The sequence below is a fragment of the Haemaphysalis longicornis genome, unplaced genomic scaffold, assembly GCF_048455015.1.
Source record: "Haemaphysalis longicornis isolate Haplotype H1 unplaced genomic scaffold, Haemaphysalis longicornis Haplotype H1 scaffold_7, whole genome shotgun sequence".
Taxonomy (NCBI): Eukaryota; Metazoa; Arthropoda; class Arachnida; order Ixodida; family Ixodidae; genus Haemaphysalis; species Haemaphysalis longicornis.
In genome coordinates this window covers 111,425,402-111,449,784 of record NW_027526422.1, presented here as the reverse complement: position 1 = coordinate 111,449,784, position 24,383 = coordinate 111,425,402, and the positions used below count along the sequence as shown (strand labels likewise).

The window sequence follows — 24,383 nt, the reverse complement described above, 5'->3', positions numbered from 1 at the left end:
TAAAAAACACGTAAAGAGGACCCCGAGCACTAAAATATTTCCACTATCCATAGAACATCAAGTGTCCCCATGGGCGTCGTTTTTGTCGTTCGCGGGATCGCTGCGAAGCGAGTGGTTGGCGGTCCCCGTGAACTGATCTTCCTCGCTGGTCTCAGACGGCCACGTCTCTTCCGTTTCCAGATAGTCTTCGAGCTCCGTAAGGAGCTCGTCCTGTGGGCATACAAGTCGCTTAGAACTATCACGCGCAATAATAAACAACAATGCGTGAACCTTCACAAAGGAGCATCGTAACCATCATTTTTTCAAAATTCCCATTCATCTATTCAAAAGAATTTAAAAATGTCTCACACAGCGTAAACACACTCATACCGCGATGTTAACAAACATACGAATACTGATTTCCTCACTGACTGTCAAAACATTTACTCTCAAATAATTTATACATAACACTTCTCTGGAAATTGAATCTAAACAGCTAGAAAGCTCGAATCCCGAGATTCACATTTAACATTTTTACATATATGTGTACCTAACACGTAACCGCGTATCATGGCGGGATGGCAGTAGGGGCTTGCAAGTGTATGGGCAAGTAAAAGTAAGGCGTACGCCATACAACACGAAATATTCACCACCCTACTGGCAATCTCATTTAACCTTAAAAACAAAAACAACACTGACGTGTTATATCTTGGTGCCCCAGGAATGGCTATATATTCACAGGTTATCTATTGCACGCTTGCTAAAGGGCCTAAAAAAGCAAAGCCAGCATCTTTGAAAGATTAAAAAAAGATTATAAAAACACCTTTTTGCATAGTAACGCCAAGTACTTTTTATGATCAGGAGCACTGATTAACATTCACAGGGGTATGACATCTTTTTTTACTAGCGACATCAAATACTGTTTTATTGAGTAAACTGCTCCTACTTCACTAAAAGTCCATCTACGCCGCTCATACCGGAACTGGAAGAAAAATTCAATAAAAACTTTAACTTGCGTAAGTTAGACACATAATTATGTTAACACCAGCGAAACTCTAGCAGGATGTTTCTATGATGGGATTTACAGGTCAGCCTGTTGTCGTAACCAAACTAGAAAAGAATCGCTGATTGCCAGTGCCGATTTTGGTAATGCAGATAATTTTATTAAAACAATTCCGTAAGTACTCTACGCGCTTCTGAAGATTGTTCAGCCACTATTTTATGGAATGTCCACCTTAACTTGTTGGTAAAAACTTGCTGAGCACGTTTGGGCGTTTTTCACCGACACCTTGTTTACGCTATTCAACCAATACATCCCCCATTGCCGAAATCGGCAACTTTCCAATGCTTTCCGCTCCTATATTAAAGAAGCCTTACCTTATAAATAAAACATGTCAAAACCAAACCATAGGTATAAACTGCACGCGTCTTATGAACCACCGTGGCGATTCAAAGTTGGTACACATGGTTAAAAAGCGGAGAAAAGGAAGGGCCGCCGAAGGTACGAGCGTGCAACCACATGCGGTCAATGGGGGCCACAAAATCCTACTTCCATACTGCTGGTGGAACCTTTCTCGTTTTAGAAGATCATAAGTTTTTTGCTGCAGTAAAATGTTTTGTGAAAATAACATAATTTCTTAACATTGTTTAATAATGATGGTTCGATTTTATTGGCGCGAGACCAACTGGGACAAAGACCGGTGATTGGATAACAGAGCTGAAAAGGTAAATATTATATAAAATCGAAAGTGAGAACATAGTGGAATCAATGAAAGCCAGTGAGGATGGCTAATTTAAATGTCCAGTGTTCACTGTTTACAAACTCTAACGAGATATAAAAGTTTATTCTCTGATTGGTACTAAGAAACGTGCCTAAAAGCCATCGTGTGACAGTCAGACTAGAAGAGTGCTTGGTAGAGTGGGATATCTTGTCTGTAGACTAGGCCGAAGTGTTCGTTTTGTGTTGTCATCGGCCTTGTGTTGAATTGGAATGGGGATTACGGATAGGTGTTTACCACAACTGCTGCGCAAAGGACGTGGAGAACCAGTGCGCAGGCGTGCGTGTGTTGTGTGTGTGTGTGTGGCCTATCAGTAGCCTTGCGAATGTAACTTTCTGTGTGTATGTTGTGTGAGTCAGTTGTGTATCGGCAAAAAAGTGGCTTTACTATGCGAAGTTCATTTTCGGTATGTTGACTCCAGTCTGTTTGCCATGTCTTACGAAGGTTTTGTCTGATGTGTGGCTAGAGGTTGCTGTACGGAACTGTTATGTCCACTGCATTCGTAAGTACAGCAGCCGCAGCTACTCGATCTGCGGTCTTATTCGCAGCGGCACCAGTGTGACCTGGCACCAAACACACTGTCCATGGAGATTCGAGGCATACCCGGAGCGAATGGTCTTAGCAACCATATTGCTGACGTGGCTTTTGTATTCCTTTGCTGATGACGAGGCACGCACCACACTCAGAGTCTGTATAAATTACAGACGCACCGTTTGTTATGAGGGCCCTACCGTAAAACGCGATCTTCACGCACATGCACTACTGCATACAGGCACTTCGTCCGCATTCAGCGTAGTTTTGTCTAATTCACTTTTTCACAAAAATGCAAACATGTTGCAGTCGGAGTGCAAGTATAAAGTAACAAGTGGAAGCAAATCAAATGCTTTAACGTGAGAGTAACGCTATCAAACATAGGTTCCACCTTGATAACATTGCGCAAAATAAGATCTTTCAATTCGCGTACTTTGCAACAATGTAATTTGAAAGCTAGCATCCTTCCGTAGCAAAAGCAAGTGCAATTCCCGGAGCAGAGGTATTATTCCATAGAAAAACAGAGCAAAAAAAATTAATGTGAAGTTCATACCAGCCGGTGTCACGAAGTGAATTGAAAAGGTAAAAAAAGCTTGATATGCGCATTGCTCCTGTTTTCCTGCGTTCATCATTGAGTTCCCGCTAGTGCCGATGTCCGTTGTAAACCTATACAATTATATCATGCCACAGTTCCAGAAGCAGCCATTTCAATGTTTTCGGCGCCGCCTGGTACAGCAGGCACACCTACTGCAAATGACAACCTGAGCTGTGCGCTTCAGTTCCGGTAGATGCTGTTAATAAATATTCATCTGAAAGAATTTGAAATAACAAATAAAGGTCAACCATATTCATCTACGTCGCATCAGCGCCGAAATTAAAGCTCGCCATTGAAATAGTAATGGCGACAATAAGCCAAACCTCCGCGGAACACTGTCGCATATTCATCAAAAGGCTCCTATATTCGTCAGCAAACGTCTCAAAGCTTTTGAGCATAGAACAACGTCGTAGCAGTGGCCCACCGACTGCTAGTTAATATCAATTCCGTAAATCTGTAGCAAGTATTATCTGGATCATTAACCATGATATGTCTTGTTGGTCGTCTATACCACAAGTGTCTTTATGATAGAGGGGAAACAAAGGTGAGTAAGCAGGTAGTAGAAATAAAAGTACAACACCTGTTCGTCCCGAAGAGTAGTCTCGGGGACAGCCGCACGCGGTCGCTGCTAAAGAAAAAATGCAATAAATGTTGAAAGGTCACACCACTTTTTTACCCGACCAACTGGTACATGTATAGGCCAAGATTTAAAAAGCGTCCGCGGCGAAAGCTCAGCAAAACGGCAAACCCAACCGATGGATATCTTAAAATTAATTTTCCGGGCGTTCTGCCGATTTATATATCAATCAAATTAGTTTTAAAAACACAAGAAAAAGAAAAGCAAAGACTCTCTGCAGTTTCGAGCTGCTCTAATGGCGAAAGGGAGCCACCTTAAAAATTTCATTTGTATTAAGCACAGTGACAACCGGGGTGGTCCTTTTATAGCTCCATGTTATTATGTAACAAGCGTCAGAAATTTCTCTGGGTTTTGCTTAAGGCTCGCATCATAAACTTTGTTTTCGTCAGCTTTGGTACACACCCGCATATTTCCCTATCCCGCTTACGTGCACGCACGAAATTTGAAGTCGGGGTTCGCTTTCTCAGTCACTTCAGCTTCAAAATGTCTAGTCATTGGAAGATTCGCCCCTATTGTAAGATTAGTCATGGGAAGATTCGCAGAATATTCGCAGCCATAAAACCCGCGCCTAGCATTCACGCTTGGCCGAAATTAGAGTTTGTCAGAAATAACTATTAGTATAATTTATCAAGGGTTAAAAACTACCAACTTGCCATTTCCCCGAATGACTAGCTTTTCGTGTTTGAGCCAGTGACCGGTTATTTATTGACTATAGAGAAGATACAGAAATTAAAAAAGAACGGCTCGAAAATTTCCACCAGTGGTGGCAGAAACCCTACCAGCCGTCTTACCGTATTTGTGCTCGTCCTCGTGCTGCTGAAATGAAAATAAAGACAAGAAAACAAAAGCATCACCTTTTCTGTTTCCTTTGCCCAAGAACCAGCTTCATGAAATCGTTAACTGAGTTGAATGGCTAAAGACTTCCGTAGTTCAGGAGTGGGTGTGTCTAGAAAAGATAGCGAGTGAAAATTAGAAAGGCGACGTTTGTCCACGACGTACCGCAAGACATGCCAAAAAAAGGCGACAAGTTGACGTACAATAGTCCGACAATAAACAGCGCTTACTCGTGCAAACTGTCTTCTTTCCTCTAACTCAAACTACATCGCGCTCTTGAACAATGCCACACAACTTAATCTAAAAACTTGGCAATCCCAGGACTTCCAGCCCCGATTGACGAAAGTTAACTAGCAGATATGAATTACTTTCGCTCGTGGTGAGCGTAATGATTCCATGGTCTAAGAGGTTACGTTCACAGAACCTAGAATTGTAGCTGCCAATTCTGTGTGACCAATATAACACGTTGAATGTACGGCCGTATTGGTACAAAAATTCCAAAATGCATTGAGTTCATTCGTTGCATGAAAGTTGCGAGTTTGGCATGCTTTCTTCAAAACTTTTGCTACAGTTTTTGTAATCTCTCAGTGGTTATGATTTTTCTTCAAAAAAAGGTAGTGAGCACCAAGAAAGCCTGAAAGGACACCAGACCAAAGGCCTGTTGCAAAAAAGCACCGGCTAAGTTCACAGGATACAACATACAATATTTCCCAGGCTCTGTATGGCTACCCACGTGGTCGTCAGTCAAACTAGCCTAGTTTCTGCAAGTGAATAAATGGGTAAAAATTACCACAGACATGTATGTTAGGTGTCCTACGTTATTTATTTATTTCGGGTATGTGGGGTGATTTTCTCTGCGCTGGAAAACTGTAAATGTAACCTTTTGTACTTACCTCACATTGGCTATACCGGATAAAAATTAACAACAAAAAGTATCACCATATAGTCGCAGCAGAAAACACTAAGAGGAACCATGCAATGACAGATTCCATTTACAGGCGAACCGTCTTAGAACGAAGTAGTATAGGGCCATTAATCTAGTTCGTTATATCCGATATTCGTTTTAACAGAAGAATAAAAAATCGGTTCAAAGCAATCAGCAATCTGATCCCCGCAAACATTCCTGATACATGCAAGCAATATTTTGCCCTTCGGACCCACTATAAACAAGGTAACGTCCTTTTTCAAACTTAATCAACCATAACACGCAACAGATAAAAGTGCGAAGGTCATTTGACAAAACAGGCCTGCGTTATACTTTGAGGAAAGACGTGATCTTCATCTGGTGGCTATTCGCAGTGCTGACCAGGATGAGGCATATAACAGTGTCCACTAGGAAAAGCGTTTTTTGTACTTCTACCGTTTCGGACGCTGGGGGAATATCCAAGTAGCGTCTCCACCTACTGGCCAATATTTTTTCGCATATCTGATATCAAGCACGGCCCTCACGGTTTCGCTTTCGTTACAAAACAATAAGTGTCATGGAAATAAAGCGTGACCAACCAAAGTTCGCATCTCTTTCGCTGTAGCCGGTAATTTCTATACCAGTGTACATTAAAATGAGGTTCAACTGTACAATAAAACCAAAATCGCCAGTCAGAGCAACTGGGCCAATATGACGCAAAAATGCTCATCGTTGAGAAAAAACAAAGAAAATGAGGTTCAAACACGGAGGAGAGAAGACAACGCACTCGACGGACTAGCAATTGACGCATGGTTGAACAAGATACAGCCTGCCGGCAATCAACCGCTAACGCCTGCGCACCGTTATGAGCAAACTACTACTCTCTTAAATAAATTACTTTGTAGCAAGACACGCCAAACTGGGCAGTTTCAAAGTTGTAAATACGTACACGTGTAGAAGTGTGTACTCATCCAAAAAAACGTTTCTGTGACAGTGTCATTACCTGCAAGGTTCCGTCATAAATGGGTAATAGCGTAGGACCAGGCACTTTCTCTAAGGGGGTTATAACCATTCATTGACCCTATTCAGAGACGGGATTTCTATTCTGGTATCACTTTTTTACCAGTGAGCGATCACTGCTCTCGGGGTTCACTTTCCCTTCGCTTGCAGTTCAGATTTCTGTTACTGGTGCTTGATTTGTATTTGCTTATCTTCTTGCTTTGGCATGGATTGAAAATTTCAGGTATCAAAAGATGCGGGTAAGTAGGAATATGGTTATTTTTGCAACCAGCCGCTGCTGCTGCTTCTCTTCTACACCGGGCCGTGGTTCCCGTCAAGGCTGTTTGGTGGATTTTTGACCACGGTTCCCACCGCTGATATATTTTAAAGAAACACTCATTCATTGAAACCCAGTAATTAGGAGATACGAGGTGGCAGAGCCCTTGACCATTAATGACTTACCTGGGGTGACGGTGGTGGTTGTCTTACTTCCGAAGCCGACTAAAAAAGACGTCAGGTAGGGTCGGATGCTTGTTTATAACCGTCACGCTACAGCCAGAACGTAAAGCACTAGAAGGGCGAGCGTCACATAATCCCACAATGCGATTCTCAAATATTAGTTCACCATGACTCGTCCGGTGCAAGTAGTCCCACTTCCATGACCGTCTTTTTCTGTATCCAGAACACGCGTTTCATTTGTTGTGCATTTGTAATGACAATAACGCGCCTGAACCCAGGTGTACCTGGTATAAAACTTAGCGTTAAAAGAAGGCCGCCTTTATAAAAAAAAGTCCCATCTCTGTCATCATCAGCTTTTATATGCCCCATGCAGGACGAAGATCTATCCAATAGGTCTCAGACCTCTCCATTTTGTCGTTTTCTAATATATTGTTTGCATAAAACCTTTCTAGTTTTATCCCCCCACACTGCTGCATAAAGTATAAAAAAAACATACGTTCCCACCACTAGGTAGCAACCAAATTCACAGTCGTCAGCATAATGTCCCGGTACCCTGAGTTACCTATTCCATTACAATTTTTGGCGTTATGGCATTTTTATGTGCGTGAATTATTCGCTACGCACAATGGTGGTCGCCAGTGCCGCTATAGCGTGCAAAAAAACCTTCCTTAGGGAGATCGTGTTAGGGAGTTAGGGAGATGGTGTCTTGTGCAACGTTCACTCTCGCGAAAAACAATAGCCCTTTCATATGAACGATAATCCTGCGTTTGCATCGATTGCAACCTTGCCTACCCATTTCTGTTTCTACTTCTGCGGAAGAATGCATTTATTAACGCCGAGGTTTTTCTATCTGCAATGCCAACCAGCGTATCACTTCCACTGTTCCGACTACCATTCACAAGTTTCTAACTATGTTCGCCTACCTGCTTGTCTTCTCTATATGCATTAGTCTCCTATCTCAATTGTGCACTGGGAGTTTAACCTAATTCTCGCCATTGGACGTGCTCTGAGAAACTGTCAACCCCATCATCCACGTACTTAGCCGGTTGTATACAGCTTGTACTACTTTCACCTTTTTTCTTCCATGTACCCTAAACGGGCCATACAAGGTTCAGTCTATAAAAGAACTCCTTTGCCCCAATAATAATGGTATCAATTTTATCGCAAACTTCAGGAAATTACAGGATAGGTTAAGGAAAGCAGATGGAAGAGTGGCGAATCGCCAGCACGTTCCGCCAATTTCCCCCTAAGTCACAGTATGTAGTTTCTGGCACTGGCAGCCACATGCAAAGCCACCGCTAAGAGACAAAACCTGTGAATGGTAGTGGGGCCTCTGTTTTCCCTTTATCGTATTAGTTAAACAATGACGTGCAGTTAACACACCACAGACTACACTCTAATCCTGGTAACCTTTATTGTAACTTCTAATCGGAAGTAACTTATCGCATAAAGGTTACAATGCAGCTAATTTCATATTTTCTTTAACCCAGTCCATTTCAAGGGTTACAGGCGTGAAGTTGAAAGCGGTGTAAGGCTTACGTCCCCGACTTATAGGTTACTTCAACAAAATCTGATATGTAACCTGTACGTTGTAACGTAAAAAATGCTCTGTAACCTATGAGGGATGCTTGTCGCGCCATCTTGCCAGGCGACCTGTGATTTCTTCGTTGCATGACGGCATATAGAGAAATGGCGGCGCCCGCAGGCCCGGTGGCCGCGTTTTCGCGCCAGTCGAACCTTTTTCCCGCTGGGATACCCCTACGATCAAGTGAGGATTGCTGTTACATGGCTTGTTTTTCAGCGTGAGTCGCAGAGGCTGCGGCGAGCCCGTTTGTGACTGGCAGTACTACATCGCCAGTTTTTTTTACGACCAGCATCAAGTTCGCATGTTGTTCCAATTCCCCGGCGCCAGTGACAGCGAACTCGGTGAGTATATTCCCGTAACGATTTCCGTGTTTTCATTGGATGTATCTTCTCGCTGGGGGCTTTACCATTTAAAATTGCAGGATTCGAGACGGATGTTCAATAACTTGCTGGTTGCTTCGCTAAATGTTTTCTGTTGTCCGCGAAGGCAATTTAATGAAATCACGGGCTTGCGTTCATTGCATCCGATTAAAGCGGACAATCGGGCAAGCCCGCACAGTGTAACAGATAACGGCACCTATGACCTGCCTTCGGCGCTGTTTGTGCGCATTTGTCATGTGTTGAGCGTTTTTTTTTTTCACGCTGTTGGCTGTATCGGGCACAATTCACGAATTTTTGGCCTAAATAATTGTCAGGTAGCTCTGTTCGAATATTTTAATGTTTTCCCATTGAACATGTATATTATCGCGCTATTATTTAGGTATTATGATTTTGTTTCACCCGCCGGGGAATGTTCATTTTTCCAGCTGCATGTCTTTGGAATGGTGTCTAGTTTATTGCTATTGTAGAAATATTGCCTCCTGATGTCACGGGACACTATATCTGGTTAAACACAAGGTGTGTGCTGCAGAAAAGTATTCCACTAAATGCTGCCCTAAATTTCTAAACTCACTTTTGTCCAGCACAACCCTCTTTTTTGCGAAATATTGCCCTACCGCATAATAAAATTTTTTCATATGTACAACTCTTCATTTTTGTGACTTTTTTCCTTGAGTGTATAAATTTGCTGTTCGTCATCTTGAGACAGCGGGCCATTTTTACCATGTTAAGTGGGTTCATTATTCTTATTTGCACAAATCAGTCGTTTATTTATTCGTGTGGCATTGCAGGGCAAATTGTTGTTCTGCGTGATCCTAGTGCAATGCAGTAAAGCGACTTTACCGAATGGTGGTATGCATGAGCCAGCATGCAGGCTGTTTGTTGTTTCTTTGATGGTACAGAAATTGTTACGAATTCGGTTACAGGATATGCTGGCTGAGTCACACAGAGACAGGTACAGGTGTAAAAATGGGTGCTGCACCCTCATCGGTTCCTGGCTGTTCTAAAAGTGTGGTTGCATCTGGCTACCTATGCTATGACTTATCAGCACTACTGTTTTTTTTTTTTGCAGACAGTGTTCCTTGGGCTGACAACCAAGACTACCCTGCGTATGACACCAGTTGAAATTACGTCTGAATCCAGTGGTAATAACAGTATAAAATGCAAACACTAAAGCACATTCATTCAAATATTATTTGTAAAGATGGCAACCAGGCCTGCACAGACAAAAGTATAATTCCCTTTTAAAAATGGGAGCCCTTTATTCAAGTGTTATGGTGTTATATTTCGTATCTTATTTTGCCTCATGTTTAGTGACTCTTTCTATTAGTTCGATACTGCATGTAGGGTATGAAAGAAAAAAAGTGCACTTTCTAGAAAAGAGCTCTTATAACGAAAAAGAGCTCTCATCAAGAAAAAGGGCTCTTTAATAAAGCTCCAGCTAGTGAGTGCCTCTGCTGTGTTTTTTTTTTAGTCTTGTCAAGTTTGCGATGTTTTTTTCATTATGAATGTATACCGCCCGGTCATCTGCCAAGCCTATTGCATTTTAACCCAAATAACCCTTCGAGTTATGAGAGGTACAGACCGCCTGGAAATTCCACTTGAAGTTCGGGACAAGTTCTAGATGGATCCACTCCACAACACATCTTAGCGAAAAAAAAAATGCAAGTTGGCGATGCCTTTTTACTAATAGCCGAGGAAGAAACCACCGAACAGAACACTTTACTGAAAGAAAACTTTTCGGCTTCCACATGGAACCCTAGTTCAAAATGAAACTGCCAGTATAAAGGGGGGGTGGGAACTAATGTTTAAGTACATCCAAAAATGTGACGCAGACGGCGTCAGCATCGTGAAAGCACGTGCAAGCAAGTTTCCTGGGAGCAGTGCGACGTTCGTTCTATTGCGTGTACTAGCGATTCCTCATAAAGGCGCGGAAATATTTTTGTTTTATCTTTTTCAAATTTATGTGCGGCACCCCAGTTTATCTCGTAGCGCAAAGTTTCTGCATTTTCTGCGTGAGAATACAGAAACATTGCGCGAGATAAACTGAAACAATGCACGATTAACTCTCTCGAGGGTTGACCGGTATGACTAAAGCGGCTTCGCTTGTTCTGAACAATGCGGCCAAATTACTCTTTGTAGCGATTACCGAAGTGATGTGAAATTACTTGAAAGGCCATAAATCACTCTATCTCTGGTGTGTCCTTTCATTCCATTATCTGGTCTGCGTCTTCATTTCCGCGCGATATATTTTTTGTACTTCGCATGCGTGCGGTTTGGTGTGAGGGGCTTATGGTTGCACTGTATTTGGTTCTTTTTCAGAAATTTTCTGTAGATGGCTCTTCAAGGTGGGAAAATCCAAGTGACGGCCGCTCCCATGTACACCTCCATTAACAGAACCAGGGAGCAAGTTATTCAGATGACCTCGGGAAATCTACATTGTGCCCTTCTTTTGTGCAGAACGTAAATTGCGAAGCTTGTCTCTTTGAATTTTTCCAAGTGCCTTTTTTTATGCAGGAAATTTTAGATTCCATTGAAAGTTTGTCCAAAATACCGCTTTTAATCAGCCTAAAAGCTTGTTAGTGATGTGTAAAAAAGATAACTTGGCTTGGGAATCACAACTAAGGTGGAATTGCAAAGAGAAACCTAAGGGGTAAGTGTAAAGATGGATTCATAAATACGAATGAATTCCAAGTGTAATATTAAAGACTCTGAGTTAAACGGAGAATGTAGCAAATATAGCCATAAACACTGCTTTGTATGAAACAATGATTTTGTAATAACTGTTCTTTCTACTTTCCCACATTCTCGTTCTTTCTGTGCGGAACCATGACAATACGCTGTACTGGGAAAGTGCCCATCGAAGAACCATGTCATAAATTTACATCAAATTCGAAGTCGTCTAAAATTTTTTAATGTTAGTATCCAAACATTTCGAAATTCTTTGTACACATCCGCACAAATATTGAGGTAGAGAATCGGTATATTTGGCCATGTTTTTGAAGCAGTTAATACGTTTAGTAAGGACATATGAATAAACCAAATTTTACCTGGGAATTTAAAGCAATATAGGAGAAGTCTAAGAACCATTAAGGGACGATAATACCATTGGGTGGTTCACAGCTTTTTAATAAATAACCCACAGGTGGTTCATAATAATTAATGTGAGTGTTCAAAACTACAGATCCCAAACTTCTGGACATGTTCTCCTGTGTAATGTGCAAACATGTGTGCATGTACTGCAATTCTGCTTTGGTAATCAACACCTAAGTTGTCACACAAGACTTTTTGATTAAGGCTATGTTATCCCAACTTTGGGGGCCTCTTGAGGTATGCTATCAAGTGCATATTTCCACTAAACTTTGGTTTCACTAAAGCCCAATGTTATTTACCTAAAGCTCAAATTTATGCCCACAATTTACTAAAAGAACTATCATGCATGTTTGCTGCTTATTTCTTCAACGGCACAAAGCTGATGCAAACAACAAATTTAGTTGTGCCTGTTCATGAGACTTAAGCGTTGCAATAACTCGCGAAGATTTGTGAGTGAGCACCTGGGCAACGATTATCGAACAGGTAATACAATGCATCTACATTAGGAGAACATTTTCAAACTTTCTGGCACCGCAATTTTAAGTATTGTAAAATTAACTCCTTTTAGTCCCAGCCGTGTGGCCGGCAGTTTATTCAAGGGACGAACAAAAGACACCCGAGGATTTCCCAGTTTACACGGCGCAATGAAGAGCATGGTCGCACGTATCGTCTTCCACTAACGCAATGTTTGTTTACCACGCGGAAAAGGCGCATTCGGGGTCTCGCCATAGCGGCGCCGGCGAAAGCGCACGCGTGGCACGCAACATGGCACTTTCCAGGTGTGTGGCCTTTTACGACGGTAGATGTCACTTAAAGGTATACATTCTGAAAGCTGCGAAGCAACCTATAACTAAGTAACCCTTACGTGTATACGTATATAAATATCACTAAGATAAAGGTTACCTTCGTACCTTATCAATTATAGGCTACAAAAATTTTAAAATGTGACCTCTATTAGCGGTTACCCAGCTTAGAGTATGTTTAATGCTGGCCCCCAATACGTCAGTCCTGCCCATATTACGTCACTCTAGAGCGAAGTTTAATGTTTTTCAATATTTCAGGCGTGTTATCCATTAAAAATGTTTTGTGCGGCTAAAATGGACCATAAAGAGTAGCCAAATGCTAGTTTCGTTGAATCAAAGTTATAGTTTGTCATCCTGGCTGCTTGATGCTCTTATGCCCAAAACTCGGTTATCTGCTTAAGATCGCGAAAACATGTTTACGATCTGAAAGGACTCCCCAAATCACACATATGCAGTAAACAATTACGTTGGTTAGGACGTACACAGTAAGATGTTACACCTCGTAAGCACTGGGCACATGCTGCAACATGTATCTGTTGGACAAGAATGCTAACTTAATCAGCATGATTTAAGGTCCAAGTAACGGCAAAAACGTAAGGTTCTCATTGCAATCAGTTGTACTAACCACAAAATTGCACTATTTCGCTTACCTGTCACGAACCTATCGAGCCGTCGGGCTGGACGGGCTTAAGTCGACACGCATAAGTACAAGGCTGTTTTTTTAGTGGTCAAATTACGCACTGCCCCGTCCTTTTTTGCTTTTTGAAGGTCCAGGTACCTTCGTCTATCAGCATATGGCATTCAGTTTCCAAAACCCGCTAATCTCGCGAGAAAAAAAATGCTGTTTGGGTTGTTGTTCTTCCGCAAAGCTGGGTATCAACACGTTAACCCCAAAAACCGCGACCCTTCGATAATCCTGCAGTATTCCTTCGCACACACCGCTACCTTTTGCGAATCAGTAACAACATAATCTCACCCATTACTATAAGCCCTCGAGAGCCCAAAATATGCCGGCTATTCAACACATTTAGTAAATTTATGACCGATTAAAAAATTGGCCGTGTATCTGCTCCTTTCGTTGCAAATGCCGAAAAAAGACGATAGTCGACCGGCGCCCCTGGTAAGTAAATAATGCCTACCTTCTCTTTTCAGCTCCCCTCCGATGCTGTTCATCTCCCGTCTCGTTCCTCCCTAGATAATACGTTAGAGTTTTTTTTTTTCAAATCAATTTAAATTCACGGTGTTCCACTGCTTCAAGTCGGGTGTCTCGACGGAAGTGCTACCGTACGGCGAGGACGCGCGTGAATCCGGGCACTCTACTACAACGTTTATAGAACCACGTTGCCCTACTGCACGAGCGTTCTAAGCGGAAAGTGGAACCTATCTACTGGAGCATTCGTTGCTGTGGCCGTTTCATTTTTTTAAATGCCTGCAGGCAGCGCGGGCCACTGCAGGCGGTGGTTTTCTGCTGTTCAAGTAGTATTTTATTCGCTATCGTAAAAACGAAGCACTCATGCATTTTTTAAAAGAGGGGCATGCAATTATTACTCATGTATTGATTTTTTCCTTTATATTTGCGTAATTTCTTATTCTTGTTCAACAATGTTGATAAGCATGTGCATTAAAACCGGACTTTGACGAGGATGTGGGCATACAAGACAAGGCTCAGATTCTGTTTAACTTTGGCCGTGTGGCTGAATCGAGCCACTGACAGAGCGACATACCGACAGACCAAAATTTCAGCGCTTAAGTAGCCCAAGAAAGACTATCGTATTTAATAACGCCCCAGCGTTCCCGAAGCAGCGCGCCGCACGACATTGTTCCTAATTGATCCATACGTTACGGGCACTCACCGGCGATGTAGGTGATCATGATGATCGCCAGCCCGATGGTTATGACCACGGCTGCCACGGCTTGTTTGTTGATTCCTTCCTCTTGTGGCCCATCTTTCTCCAGCATACGTTTTCTGCATAAAACAACGAAGTAAATGGTACGCGTAAATGCTATTATTAAAGCGAAAGATAGCTAGCGTCCGTAAATTGTTATCAACGTGTCGGCATTTGTATATTTACTGCCTGATGCAACGCCCATTGTCATACCTTTTAAGTTATGTTCTACTATCACGGAACGTAGTTGCAGAGCTACAGCAAAGTTCCATGGTCGTAATTCCACGTCGTCAATTGCGAGAAACAGCAAAAGCGATGTGAATGGAGCTTGTTCACGAACATGACAGTCATCCAATAATAAAGATTCTGATTAAGCGTGCACTAATTACCCTCCATGCTAGGCTGTTACCAACCTATAGAGCGCCGCAGTCCCTACCAACGGAAGGCGCGCGCCTGTACGGCCCACAGGCAACGCCTAAGACGAATTCAGCCCGGAAGTGACATATAAACCATATAGCTTCTCCTAAGCCTATCCTGCACCTGACTACCGTCATTTCATCAATCTACTTCATGTACGTGCCACCGAGAGGAAACAGCACGCCTACAGTGCACGTACAATAACTTGCAATTGAGTTTCGTGACAAAAACGCCACGGGCGAGCGATCCCATGAGAACCGATTAAGCAGGTGAACCTCAGCATCCGCGCCTTTAAATCCTTACTTTCGCGTCCAGCGCGCAAGATCGACAAAAACATTACCTTGCCAATGAAATGGGGGAACGCGATAGACAAACTGGAATACAGTCAAGGTTTACAGCGCTCGTGCTGAAAAAGCGTTTTTTGCCATTTAATACAATGTTGTTTGCCACTTGACCAGAGAAAGCCTAGCACGTGAGCCTATTGCCGACTTTATTGCGGAATATGTGTTGTCCGTTGCATTAATAACTTCGGGGTTTTCTTGTTCAAGCATTATTTGTCCTATTCCGCAATATCTGGGCGCGGGGGGCGTGATGGGGCAATTTTACCAGAAACAGCGCACGGTGCGAAGACAGAAAACACCTAGAAAATTCGCGCATTCAAGTCGAATTCTCCAGAAAGGCCGCTGTAAACAATATAAAGTAATCACGTTAAGACAAACTTTCTTGCATTTCCAATCGCTGCCCCCGGAGTGCGAAGGGATCACCCCAACGTTACGAACCGATTCCCATGCCTGCCTGGATAAAGGAGCCCTACCTTCACAGAAATTGCCGCATATGAGCTTCACCACAACGCCCCAGAACGACCTGTCAGCGTCACTAAATCTGCGAATTTGACCAACGGTAGCCCTACAGGCAAGCCATTAGTGTAAAAAAATACATAACTGCGCATACCCAGCCCATATTATTAATATTATATTATTGATAAGATAGGAGAAGGAAGCAACATAATCAGCTTTTCATCACGTTCAAGCCTTCAGCAGGCAACGTCTCCGTCTCCGCAGGGGTGGCACCACGCATGGCCAGGAAGAAACCATGACGTATGTGGCCGAGCGCCGGTGCGCATCCCTTGGGAGGAAGCGCGCGGCGTACGAAATAATCGCGTCGCTAATGGTGCATAGTAAGAAGTGTCAAAAGCACACTAATGTGCAGCGGGAAACCGCAAGGAAGCTTCGTAAGCAAATCAAAGGTGTCTAAATGAACTGAAAAAATCCGTTCATACGCACTCATACCAAATCCGAAACCGATAGTCTTGACTTCATTTCCGTATTTATTAATAAATAAATTTTTATTGCTCAATATGGAGGCTTTGTAGATATTTGAGGTAGGTGTTGTCGCCAATAGGTACGGTTGATTCATACACCAACTTTTGTCCATGGGTGGGGCCTTACCGCATCACTATCAGCGAGTCTTTCTTCCCCGGTGTTGTCACAGTCGGCGCCGGCTGGTCGGCCTGCAAGGGTGAAATCGAAGCAAACGCCTTAACTGGAAAAACAGGAATGTACTGGGAGCACCCTACTTCTGTTTTTTTTTTTGTTCTTCATGATGAAGACGTCTAAATTTCCAGTTTTGCCACACCACCCTATAAATTAAATTGTAGACAGAAGTACGTAAAAGACAACTTCCAAATCTTTAGTAATCATTCTATTCGTGGTATTGTGGTATGGACGTACAATTGCAGTACCCGTATGCAGTCACGCGCCGTACAAAAAGAGACTGGAGGCGATGAAAAGACAACCCTATATAAAAACAAACCCAACGATAATTGTCGCAACCTGTTGGTGCTAGATTTCGCGCATAAAGTACTACAAACAGTGGCTCTCGCGTCGTGTCTTAGTAAGCCGCCTATGTTTTTTGGGGTACGTTTCGCACTTGTACTAACCGACCCGGGTGACGACCGCATCGCTTGGTTTACGACGACCGGCCCGGGGATAGTCACAAACTCATGCGTACAGCACCCTTACTCATTGCGCGGCTTCTGTTCAAGAAGTGAAGGCTGCCTACTACATAGTAGGACGGGCCCTGACTCGCCATTCCAAGGCCCCCGTAACTAGCTAAAATACAAAAGAAAGTCATCAGCCCTTCCGCTGTTTGAACGACGAGTAGCAAAGTTGTTGCGTGTTTTACATAAATCGGCGTGAGCATCGATGCACAAAACAAAGCACGTTGGCTTGTAATAACCGATTAAACATACTTTCTGCTTAGTTAGTGTCAACTCGGATGAGCCTGAATTTCATTATAACCGAATAAGATAGGGCTGGCTGTCCGTTCGGTGCCGAGCAGCCCATGCATGACAGCGGACGGGAATTATACGACATTTACATTTTCGCTGTGCCCTACGTAATCATTTAAAAGTACACAAAATACGCCCTAATTAGTAACAGTTCTCTATAGGCTAATTTGCATATATATGTTATTGATAGAACGGCCATTGCAGTCATCTTTCCTAACAATAATCATCCGCCGACGGCCTTGTATTGACCGCAGCGGGGGATGTTGTAACGGCTACAACCTCACTGAAAATGAATTGTGACAAATAAATAAAACGCGGCGTAATGGTAGAGCCGCCTTAGGCACATACTTCAGTGTGAATGTTTTGAAGACGCGTACATTATATTGCGAGCCACAGAGCGTTGCCGACTAAATAGACATTAAAGTTTTTGTAGTCTCGACGCGAAGCGTAACCACAGGGACACCAGCCACTGCCGAAGGGTGGCTACTGGCGCTGTTTTGTGTCATTTCCCGGACGTACTGTTGCTTTAATCGAGTTATGAGAAGCACATGGTTCCAAAAAATGGAGAGAAATCATATAGTCATGCTGCCGTGGACGCTTGGTTTGTTATTTAGACTCTGCTGCTTTCCCAGAGACCGCATTGTGGGCTTCTACATCGTGTCGTTTTGTCATACATGATCGTACGTCGTTATTAGCTCTCTGTAATGAAGGCATGTATGAGCAAAGTGAGAGTTCTGGATGCGACTGCATGTCATTCACTCGCCTTGTCCCTCCATACGGCGTTGTTGTTGTCCGTCCACACCCCTCCCCCATTCTCCTCGCCGCGCGAGCTGCGCTTTCCGCCGCTCACCCACTCTCCTCTCCGATAGCGAACACTCTCTCGCGAGGGGCATTGGATTGGATTCAATTGGATTGGATTGGCTTGGCTTGGATTGAATTGGATTGGATTTGAATTGGGTTAAAGTGGATTAAAGTTGCGTCATAGCCGCGCCACGTTGCGTCATAGCCGCGGCAGGGGGTTTACGGCACGTTTCACGCGATGGGAGAGTCAACCTAACGAAACAACAACGGAACCCCCTATGCGTAGCATCTACACAGGGGTTCCCGCGAGGGGAGGTGGGAGAAATTTTTTGTTGTTGAAAACGCTCTGAAACAAAACATACTTGTGAAGCCTACAGCAACTTACTCAATACGCTACTAAAACGCGCAAGGCGTACATACTATGAAAAAGAAATAAATGAAGCAGGTAATAATACTGGCAAACAATGGCGCATAATTAACTCGTTTTTGAACAGAAACACTGCTGACAATTCAATTTCAGAAATATTACAAAATGGAACTTTGTTAAGTAGCCCCAGTGACATTGCTAATGCCTTTAGTGACGCGTTTTTTGCTCCTCCAGTTGCGAACTTAACTAGCCCTGACGATAGCCTGGAGCGTTCTTTGCACTCGTTTTATCTCTTTCCTACCACCTCGGTGGAAGTTCGATCAGTCATTACTAATCTTAAATGTTGTAGTCCCGGCCTTGATAACATTCATGCCCAACACATCAAAGCAATTTCTGATATTGTATCTGGCGTTTTCGCTCACATTGTTAACTTGGTTTTTAAAACGGCTGTTTTTCCACTCGAAATGAAGAAAACCAGAGTGACCCCAGTCTTCAAAAAGGGTGATAAAACATCCGTAGGAAATTATCGGCCCATTTCTATTCTCCCATTTTTTAGCAAAGTGCTTGAAAAATTGATAGAACAACGTCTTTCAAACTATATCTGCAAGTTCAACCTACTAACTCCAAGGCAGTTTGGCTTCCGCAGCGGTTATTCCACTAATCTTGCGTTGGTTGCACTAACTGACAAGATCAAAAATGAAATTGATAGGGGTAAATTTGTTGGTGCTGTTTTTATTGACTTTACGAAAGCTTTTGACTCAATTAATCATAACATTCTTTTTCAGAAACTCGAATCTTATGGTATTAATGGCCCTCCCCTAAAGTTAATACGCAATTATTTATTAAATCGCCAACAGTCATTATATCTGGCGTATCTTCTACTACTAAAACAATAAACGTAGGTGTTCCCCAGGGTTCCATTCTTGGCCCACTTCTATTTTTGCTTTATATCAATGATCTTCCTAATTGCCTTACGCCAGCATCTGATTGTATTTTGTATGCGGATGACACCACCATATATTCGTCGCATATGTGCATAGACGATCTAACACAAAATCTTAATCGTGACCTCACCAGTATTAACGCGTGGTGCCGCAAAAACCATCTACTGATAAATCCAAGCAAAACTAAATTCATGGTTTTTAGCTCGCGTCACAAAGAACGAAGCAATATTCCACCTTTGCGCATTAATTCCAATGCAATATTCTCAACAGAACAGTGTTCATTTCTTGGTATTAAACTTGACCCGTTCTTGAAATTCAATGTCCATATTAATTCCCTCAGAAAAAAAACGGCATTTGGAATTAGGGTGCTAATTAAATCAAGGCAGTACTTTCCTATTTCAACACTCCTCACGCTGTACTACGCTTTTATACATAGCCATATTAATTACTGCATAGCATCTTGGGGATTAACATACAACTGTCATATCTCTCCATTACAGCACGTTCAAAAACAAGCTATTCGAATACTTACACACAGCACTTACAGCGCACATGTCGCACCTCTTTTGCGCGAACTTAATCTGTACTCAATCACAGAGCTTATAAGCCACAATCTATGCCTCATTGCCTACCGCCTGGTTCATGATCCCAGTATTCTTCACATAATTGACCGCCATACCCTCTCTAACCCCAATAAAACTAGGTTTGCAGAGTTAAATAACTTGTTACTGCCTTCAGTGCGCACTAACTATGGGAAAAATACAGTCGGCTTTGCTGCTATAAAAGCTTGGAACAACTTGCCTTATAATGTTAAATCTGCATCATCCTTGTCGTCGTTCAGGCATGCTCTCAGGACATTTCTTTTCTCTGACAATTTACGCTGATGTAGTTGCTTACTAATGTATTCCTTTCCAATGTTTGTGTACTTGTACTTCATTTTCTGGTATATATTATACAGTTTCTTTCCATGTCATAGTTAATTTCTTATTACTGCAGCTGTCCATTTATGCATATTATTCGTGTTCATGACTGCTACTAAATGCTTAGTTGTGTACAATAAATAAAAAGGGGTCCCATTACAGTTTATAACTCTGGGACCCCTTTCTGTATATGTATTTTTACACACTGTATTTTCAAAACGAGAATAAACTGAAACTGAAACTGAAACTGAAACTGAATGTCTGCAAGCATGTACACTGGAGTGAAAGCGCTATAGGGGTCTGGGACGGCTGTCGCTTTAAGGGGCAGACGCAACCCAATGCAACGTGCCTACCATCCCCGCTGGCACAGTGGCCGAGGCGTTGTGCTGCTGAGCCGGTGGACGTGGGTGCGAATCGTGGCCGCGACGGCCACTTTTTCTGATGGAGGCGAAAAGCAAAAACTCCCGAATGCAGAGACATCGGCACACGTTAAAGATCTGCTGCTAGTCAAAATTATTGAAGAGCGGTCCAACTCAGCTCGCTTCATAGCCCAAGTGTAAGACTCCAAAATGCGAATTGTTTTAAATGCCGCCTGAAGACGGCGCACTTAGGTGAGATATTTAACATGATAGATAGGTCACGCGCTATGCCGAGTCCGGATTCGGCACGGAATTAAACAAGTTATTTCGCACACGCGGACTGTGCAACACATTTCAACGCAGCACCGGAAAGGCTTCTACGCCGTCTGTAGCACCTAGCACATCAATCCACAACGCGAGTACGCACCTGGTGGCTACATACGGTGGGAACGATAAATTCATGAGTCGCGTTGGACAACCGGCGTTACATACTTCTATGTGCCTTTTGCGCAGCCCAAGCGAGCAAAATAGATCGCCCGACAAGTGGGGCTCACGACGGCCGATGAAAGGGCAGAGCTTAGCAAGGCTGTACAATATCAAATACGCTCAAACAATTTCGCCCTACGCACCGTAGACATCGAACTACAAACGACACTTGCGTATGCTATCTTCCCGTTTGTCTCTGTTGGCTGCAGTGTATTATGAACAACCGGGAGATATTTTGAGCCAAGACTAGCTTTTTGAGAAGAACTTCAAAGTTATCGAAGAAATCATTTTGTAGTGCGTTAATCCAAGCGGTGCATTTCGAAAGAACGTCGTATCTTTTTACTTTGGTTTCTAGCTGTCGGGAAATGATGTGACATTTTCACGCGCAGCTCACAAGATTTATCAGTTCAACAATAAGCGAAGACTGACTTTATACGCACGACGTCATGTAGTCTGGCGGAAGCCATTATACGCACGACGCGACTATGGCGCCAACGCGGCAGTTGCTGAAAACTGAAAGCGCCCTCATCATACGTGTTGGCGGGTTCCCCAAGCCGCTTGGCGGATTCGACGGAGGTGGCATGGCATTCAAAGTTGGGGCACGATTTAGTTGCTTTAGTTATTTAGATCCCGTGTTTGAGAATTTCAGCTCCGGAACAACGCCTTTTTCGTAGTGAAAGCTACAAAAACAGTGGACGTCGTCCATTCGCGGCTAAGTGTACGACTTGAACGACTGCAAAAGAAACTGAAGTACACAAACGCGACAACAGACTCGGACATCCCGACAACAGAATCGGACAATAGACTCGGAAATCGCCGTGAGTGCTAATTAAAGCGGCCTATTATTTTCGGAACAATCGGTGCAGTTTGCTGTTGAGTGTCGTGGTTGCTCGCATGACTGTAATGTTACACGCTGATACTTCTACGCATGCCGTTTTTTCTTTTATTGTCCGGAATAAACTGGTTCTTTCCGTTTCTTGCGTGTCGGCGTCATTTCGTCGAGGGGGGTCAGGATAGCGAACCCTACGCACATGAAGGAAGTTCCTTCACGACGTATACATAAACCAAGCAGTTCTTGGAACGTTCAGTGCACATTTGGTTTCTAACTTTTTGTGTACGTAAATGGCCCAAAGCAAACATGAAAGCTGTTATCATTGTTCCACACATGTGGATGTGCTTGAAATGAATTGTCGCGGGTATTCATTTCGAAATGGTGAAAAATAGCTTGCATGTGGCCACTGAAATCCGTTTAAGAATAAAATGAAATGGCGGTGCATCTGACTTCGTTTTTTAGTAATTTGTTGCAACTGAACTTGAACCTGTAACTTTCTTAACGCGCATGAGTAGAACAGTTTGCCGCATCGTTTAGGCTATCGGTCAACGGAATCCTCCATATACGTGTTAATTCTAAATATAGGACAGGTGCTTCCACCCCGCAGTATTAATTCGGAGGCTGTGTAAGAGCACCGCCATCCGTTAGGGTTCGATGCGATCGCAACCCGAGCGCTTGTGAACTGCATTGACTACGCAGATTGTAAGCCGAGATAAAACATACGTGAAAATTATAACCTAGGTTATTTTTGGGAGCTGAACGTTATTTAAGAGCCCCAAATATTTCCAATTCGTAATTGGGAATATGGTCGGTCTGTCAAGGTCGTGATGCGGCACAGAGCATGTTAAATAAGTCGCATACCTGCAATCGTAGGTGAAATAAATGCATTATCCAGTTCTATGTCTTGCTTTGCATCCATAACATCAGCTGTGCTTTTTTTTTTATTGCGATACCGAGCGCGAAAGCTAAACGAAAACCCATTTTGAGGAGCGTTGTACGGCTGTCATTTGAACCATCGGCTTCCTGACCCGTGGTATGGTACCCGTGGTGCGACGGAAAAGGGCGATAGAGCCGCTTGGAAACAGCGTGGCGCCAGTTGCTTTAGCTGCCGCGTTGGCACATCACTCACGTCGTGCGTATAGTGGCTTCCGCCAGACCACACGACGCCGTGCGTATAAAGTCAGTCATAAGCGAATTATGGAAACAGTCAACTTACCCCCATAGCGTTGCGGTCGTATTCCGATATCATGCTGACGCCTTTAGAAGCGACAGAGGCCATCACAAGACGAGCAGACTTCTTCTCCTTCACTTCGTTTTTCTCAGCGCCAGACATGCAATCAACATTAGCTACAGCTGCTTACAAAGACAACGAAACAGATAGCTTCCAATGAATCGAAATGTTTCGTAATACATCTGCGTAGTAAATGTTTCAAAAGTAGTCTAAGGAGATGTGAATTTAAAGTCGCTGAATTAATAAGCCCGTATACGGCACTCAACCGTATATATTCCTAGCGAAAGCATCTCTGGTGCGGACTGCAACACCTAATTCGTTTTAAGCCGCATTAAGACGTAGTGCAGACACGCCATGCCTGAGCACCTCAAGAAGTCAGCCGTGCAGTGGAGAATATAATTTAGGGATTTGCTTTTCAGTCTAACTTGGGCGTACATCTTTAGACAAAACGAAGGAACCTCTCATTAACGCGTAAGACGTGAAGATATCGAAGCTGTACGCAACCTTCGCAACCATCACGAAGGTCTAAGCTCACGATCGCAGCCGATGTGCTGCTTCTTCGCTTTCGCGACTACCTTTACACCATCATTGTTGCTATAAGTGTGCAGCGTCTTTTTGTGGAAGGGATAATCATTGGACCACCCTTTGGAGCGGCGTACACTATGACGTGTCTTTTTCGTTCCGACAAAGTGTGGCCAGAATTAAGTGCGAACACTAAATTCTTTCTCGTTCCCATCAAGTGTTGCCGCGATTACGGCAAACGCTGAAGTTTTTTTTTTTTTTTGCCGATGTTGTCAATATCCCTACCTGGGTATAATTGGCTTGATAAACGGGCGTCTCGGACGCTTCTCCGTCGCCGCGAGGCACGCAGACACAAACGCTCAGCATTTTCTTCATTTTTTTTTAAAGGCTGTGCGGACGCCCCAATCTTGGCCAATTACCCTAAAGGGATGGAATAAACACCAGTGGTAAACACAGGACACCGAAGAGAACGACGGGACAAGCTGACACTAGCAACTGATCGAACAAGGCACTACAACGCCTACAAATACCTTCCCGCCACAGCACTGCGCATGTGCGAATAGTCATGTGTCGCATGAAGGAAATGTTTTCAAGCAGCCACAGCGTTTAGGAAGTTCATCTCTTTGCTAGACAGGATTTCATCTCTTTGCGAGGCATTTGGTTCATGCGACGCATGATATTCGCACACGCTCAATGCAGTTGCCGGAGGGTATTTCTAGGCGTTAAAGTGCTTGTTCGTTCATTGCAAGACTGT

The 24,383-nt window shown here is 43.3% G+C and overlaps 1 protein-coding gene across 1 annotated transcript; it reads right to left on the bottom strand.

The window, feature by feature from the left end:
• LOC144144857 (uncharacterized) lies at positions 1-23,427 on the bottom strand. The gene is made up of 5 exons (XM_077676348.1): positions 23,093-23,427; positions 16,326-16,387; positions 14,428-14,540; positions 3,464-3,511; positions 1-210 (listed from the first exon to the last, which is right to left on the bottom strand). The coding sequence occupies exons 1-5, from the start codon at positions 23,207-23,209 to the stop codon at positions 152-154; spliced, it is 399 nt and encodes a 132-aa protein (XP_077532474.1). The 5' UTR covers positions 23,210-23,427; the 3' UTR covers positions 1-151.
• Positions 23,428-24,383: the final 956 nt, after the last annotated feature.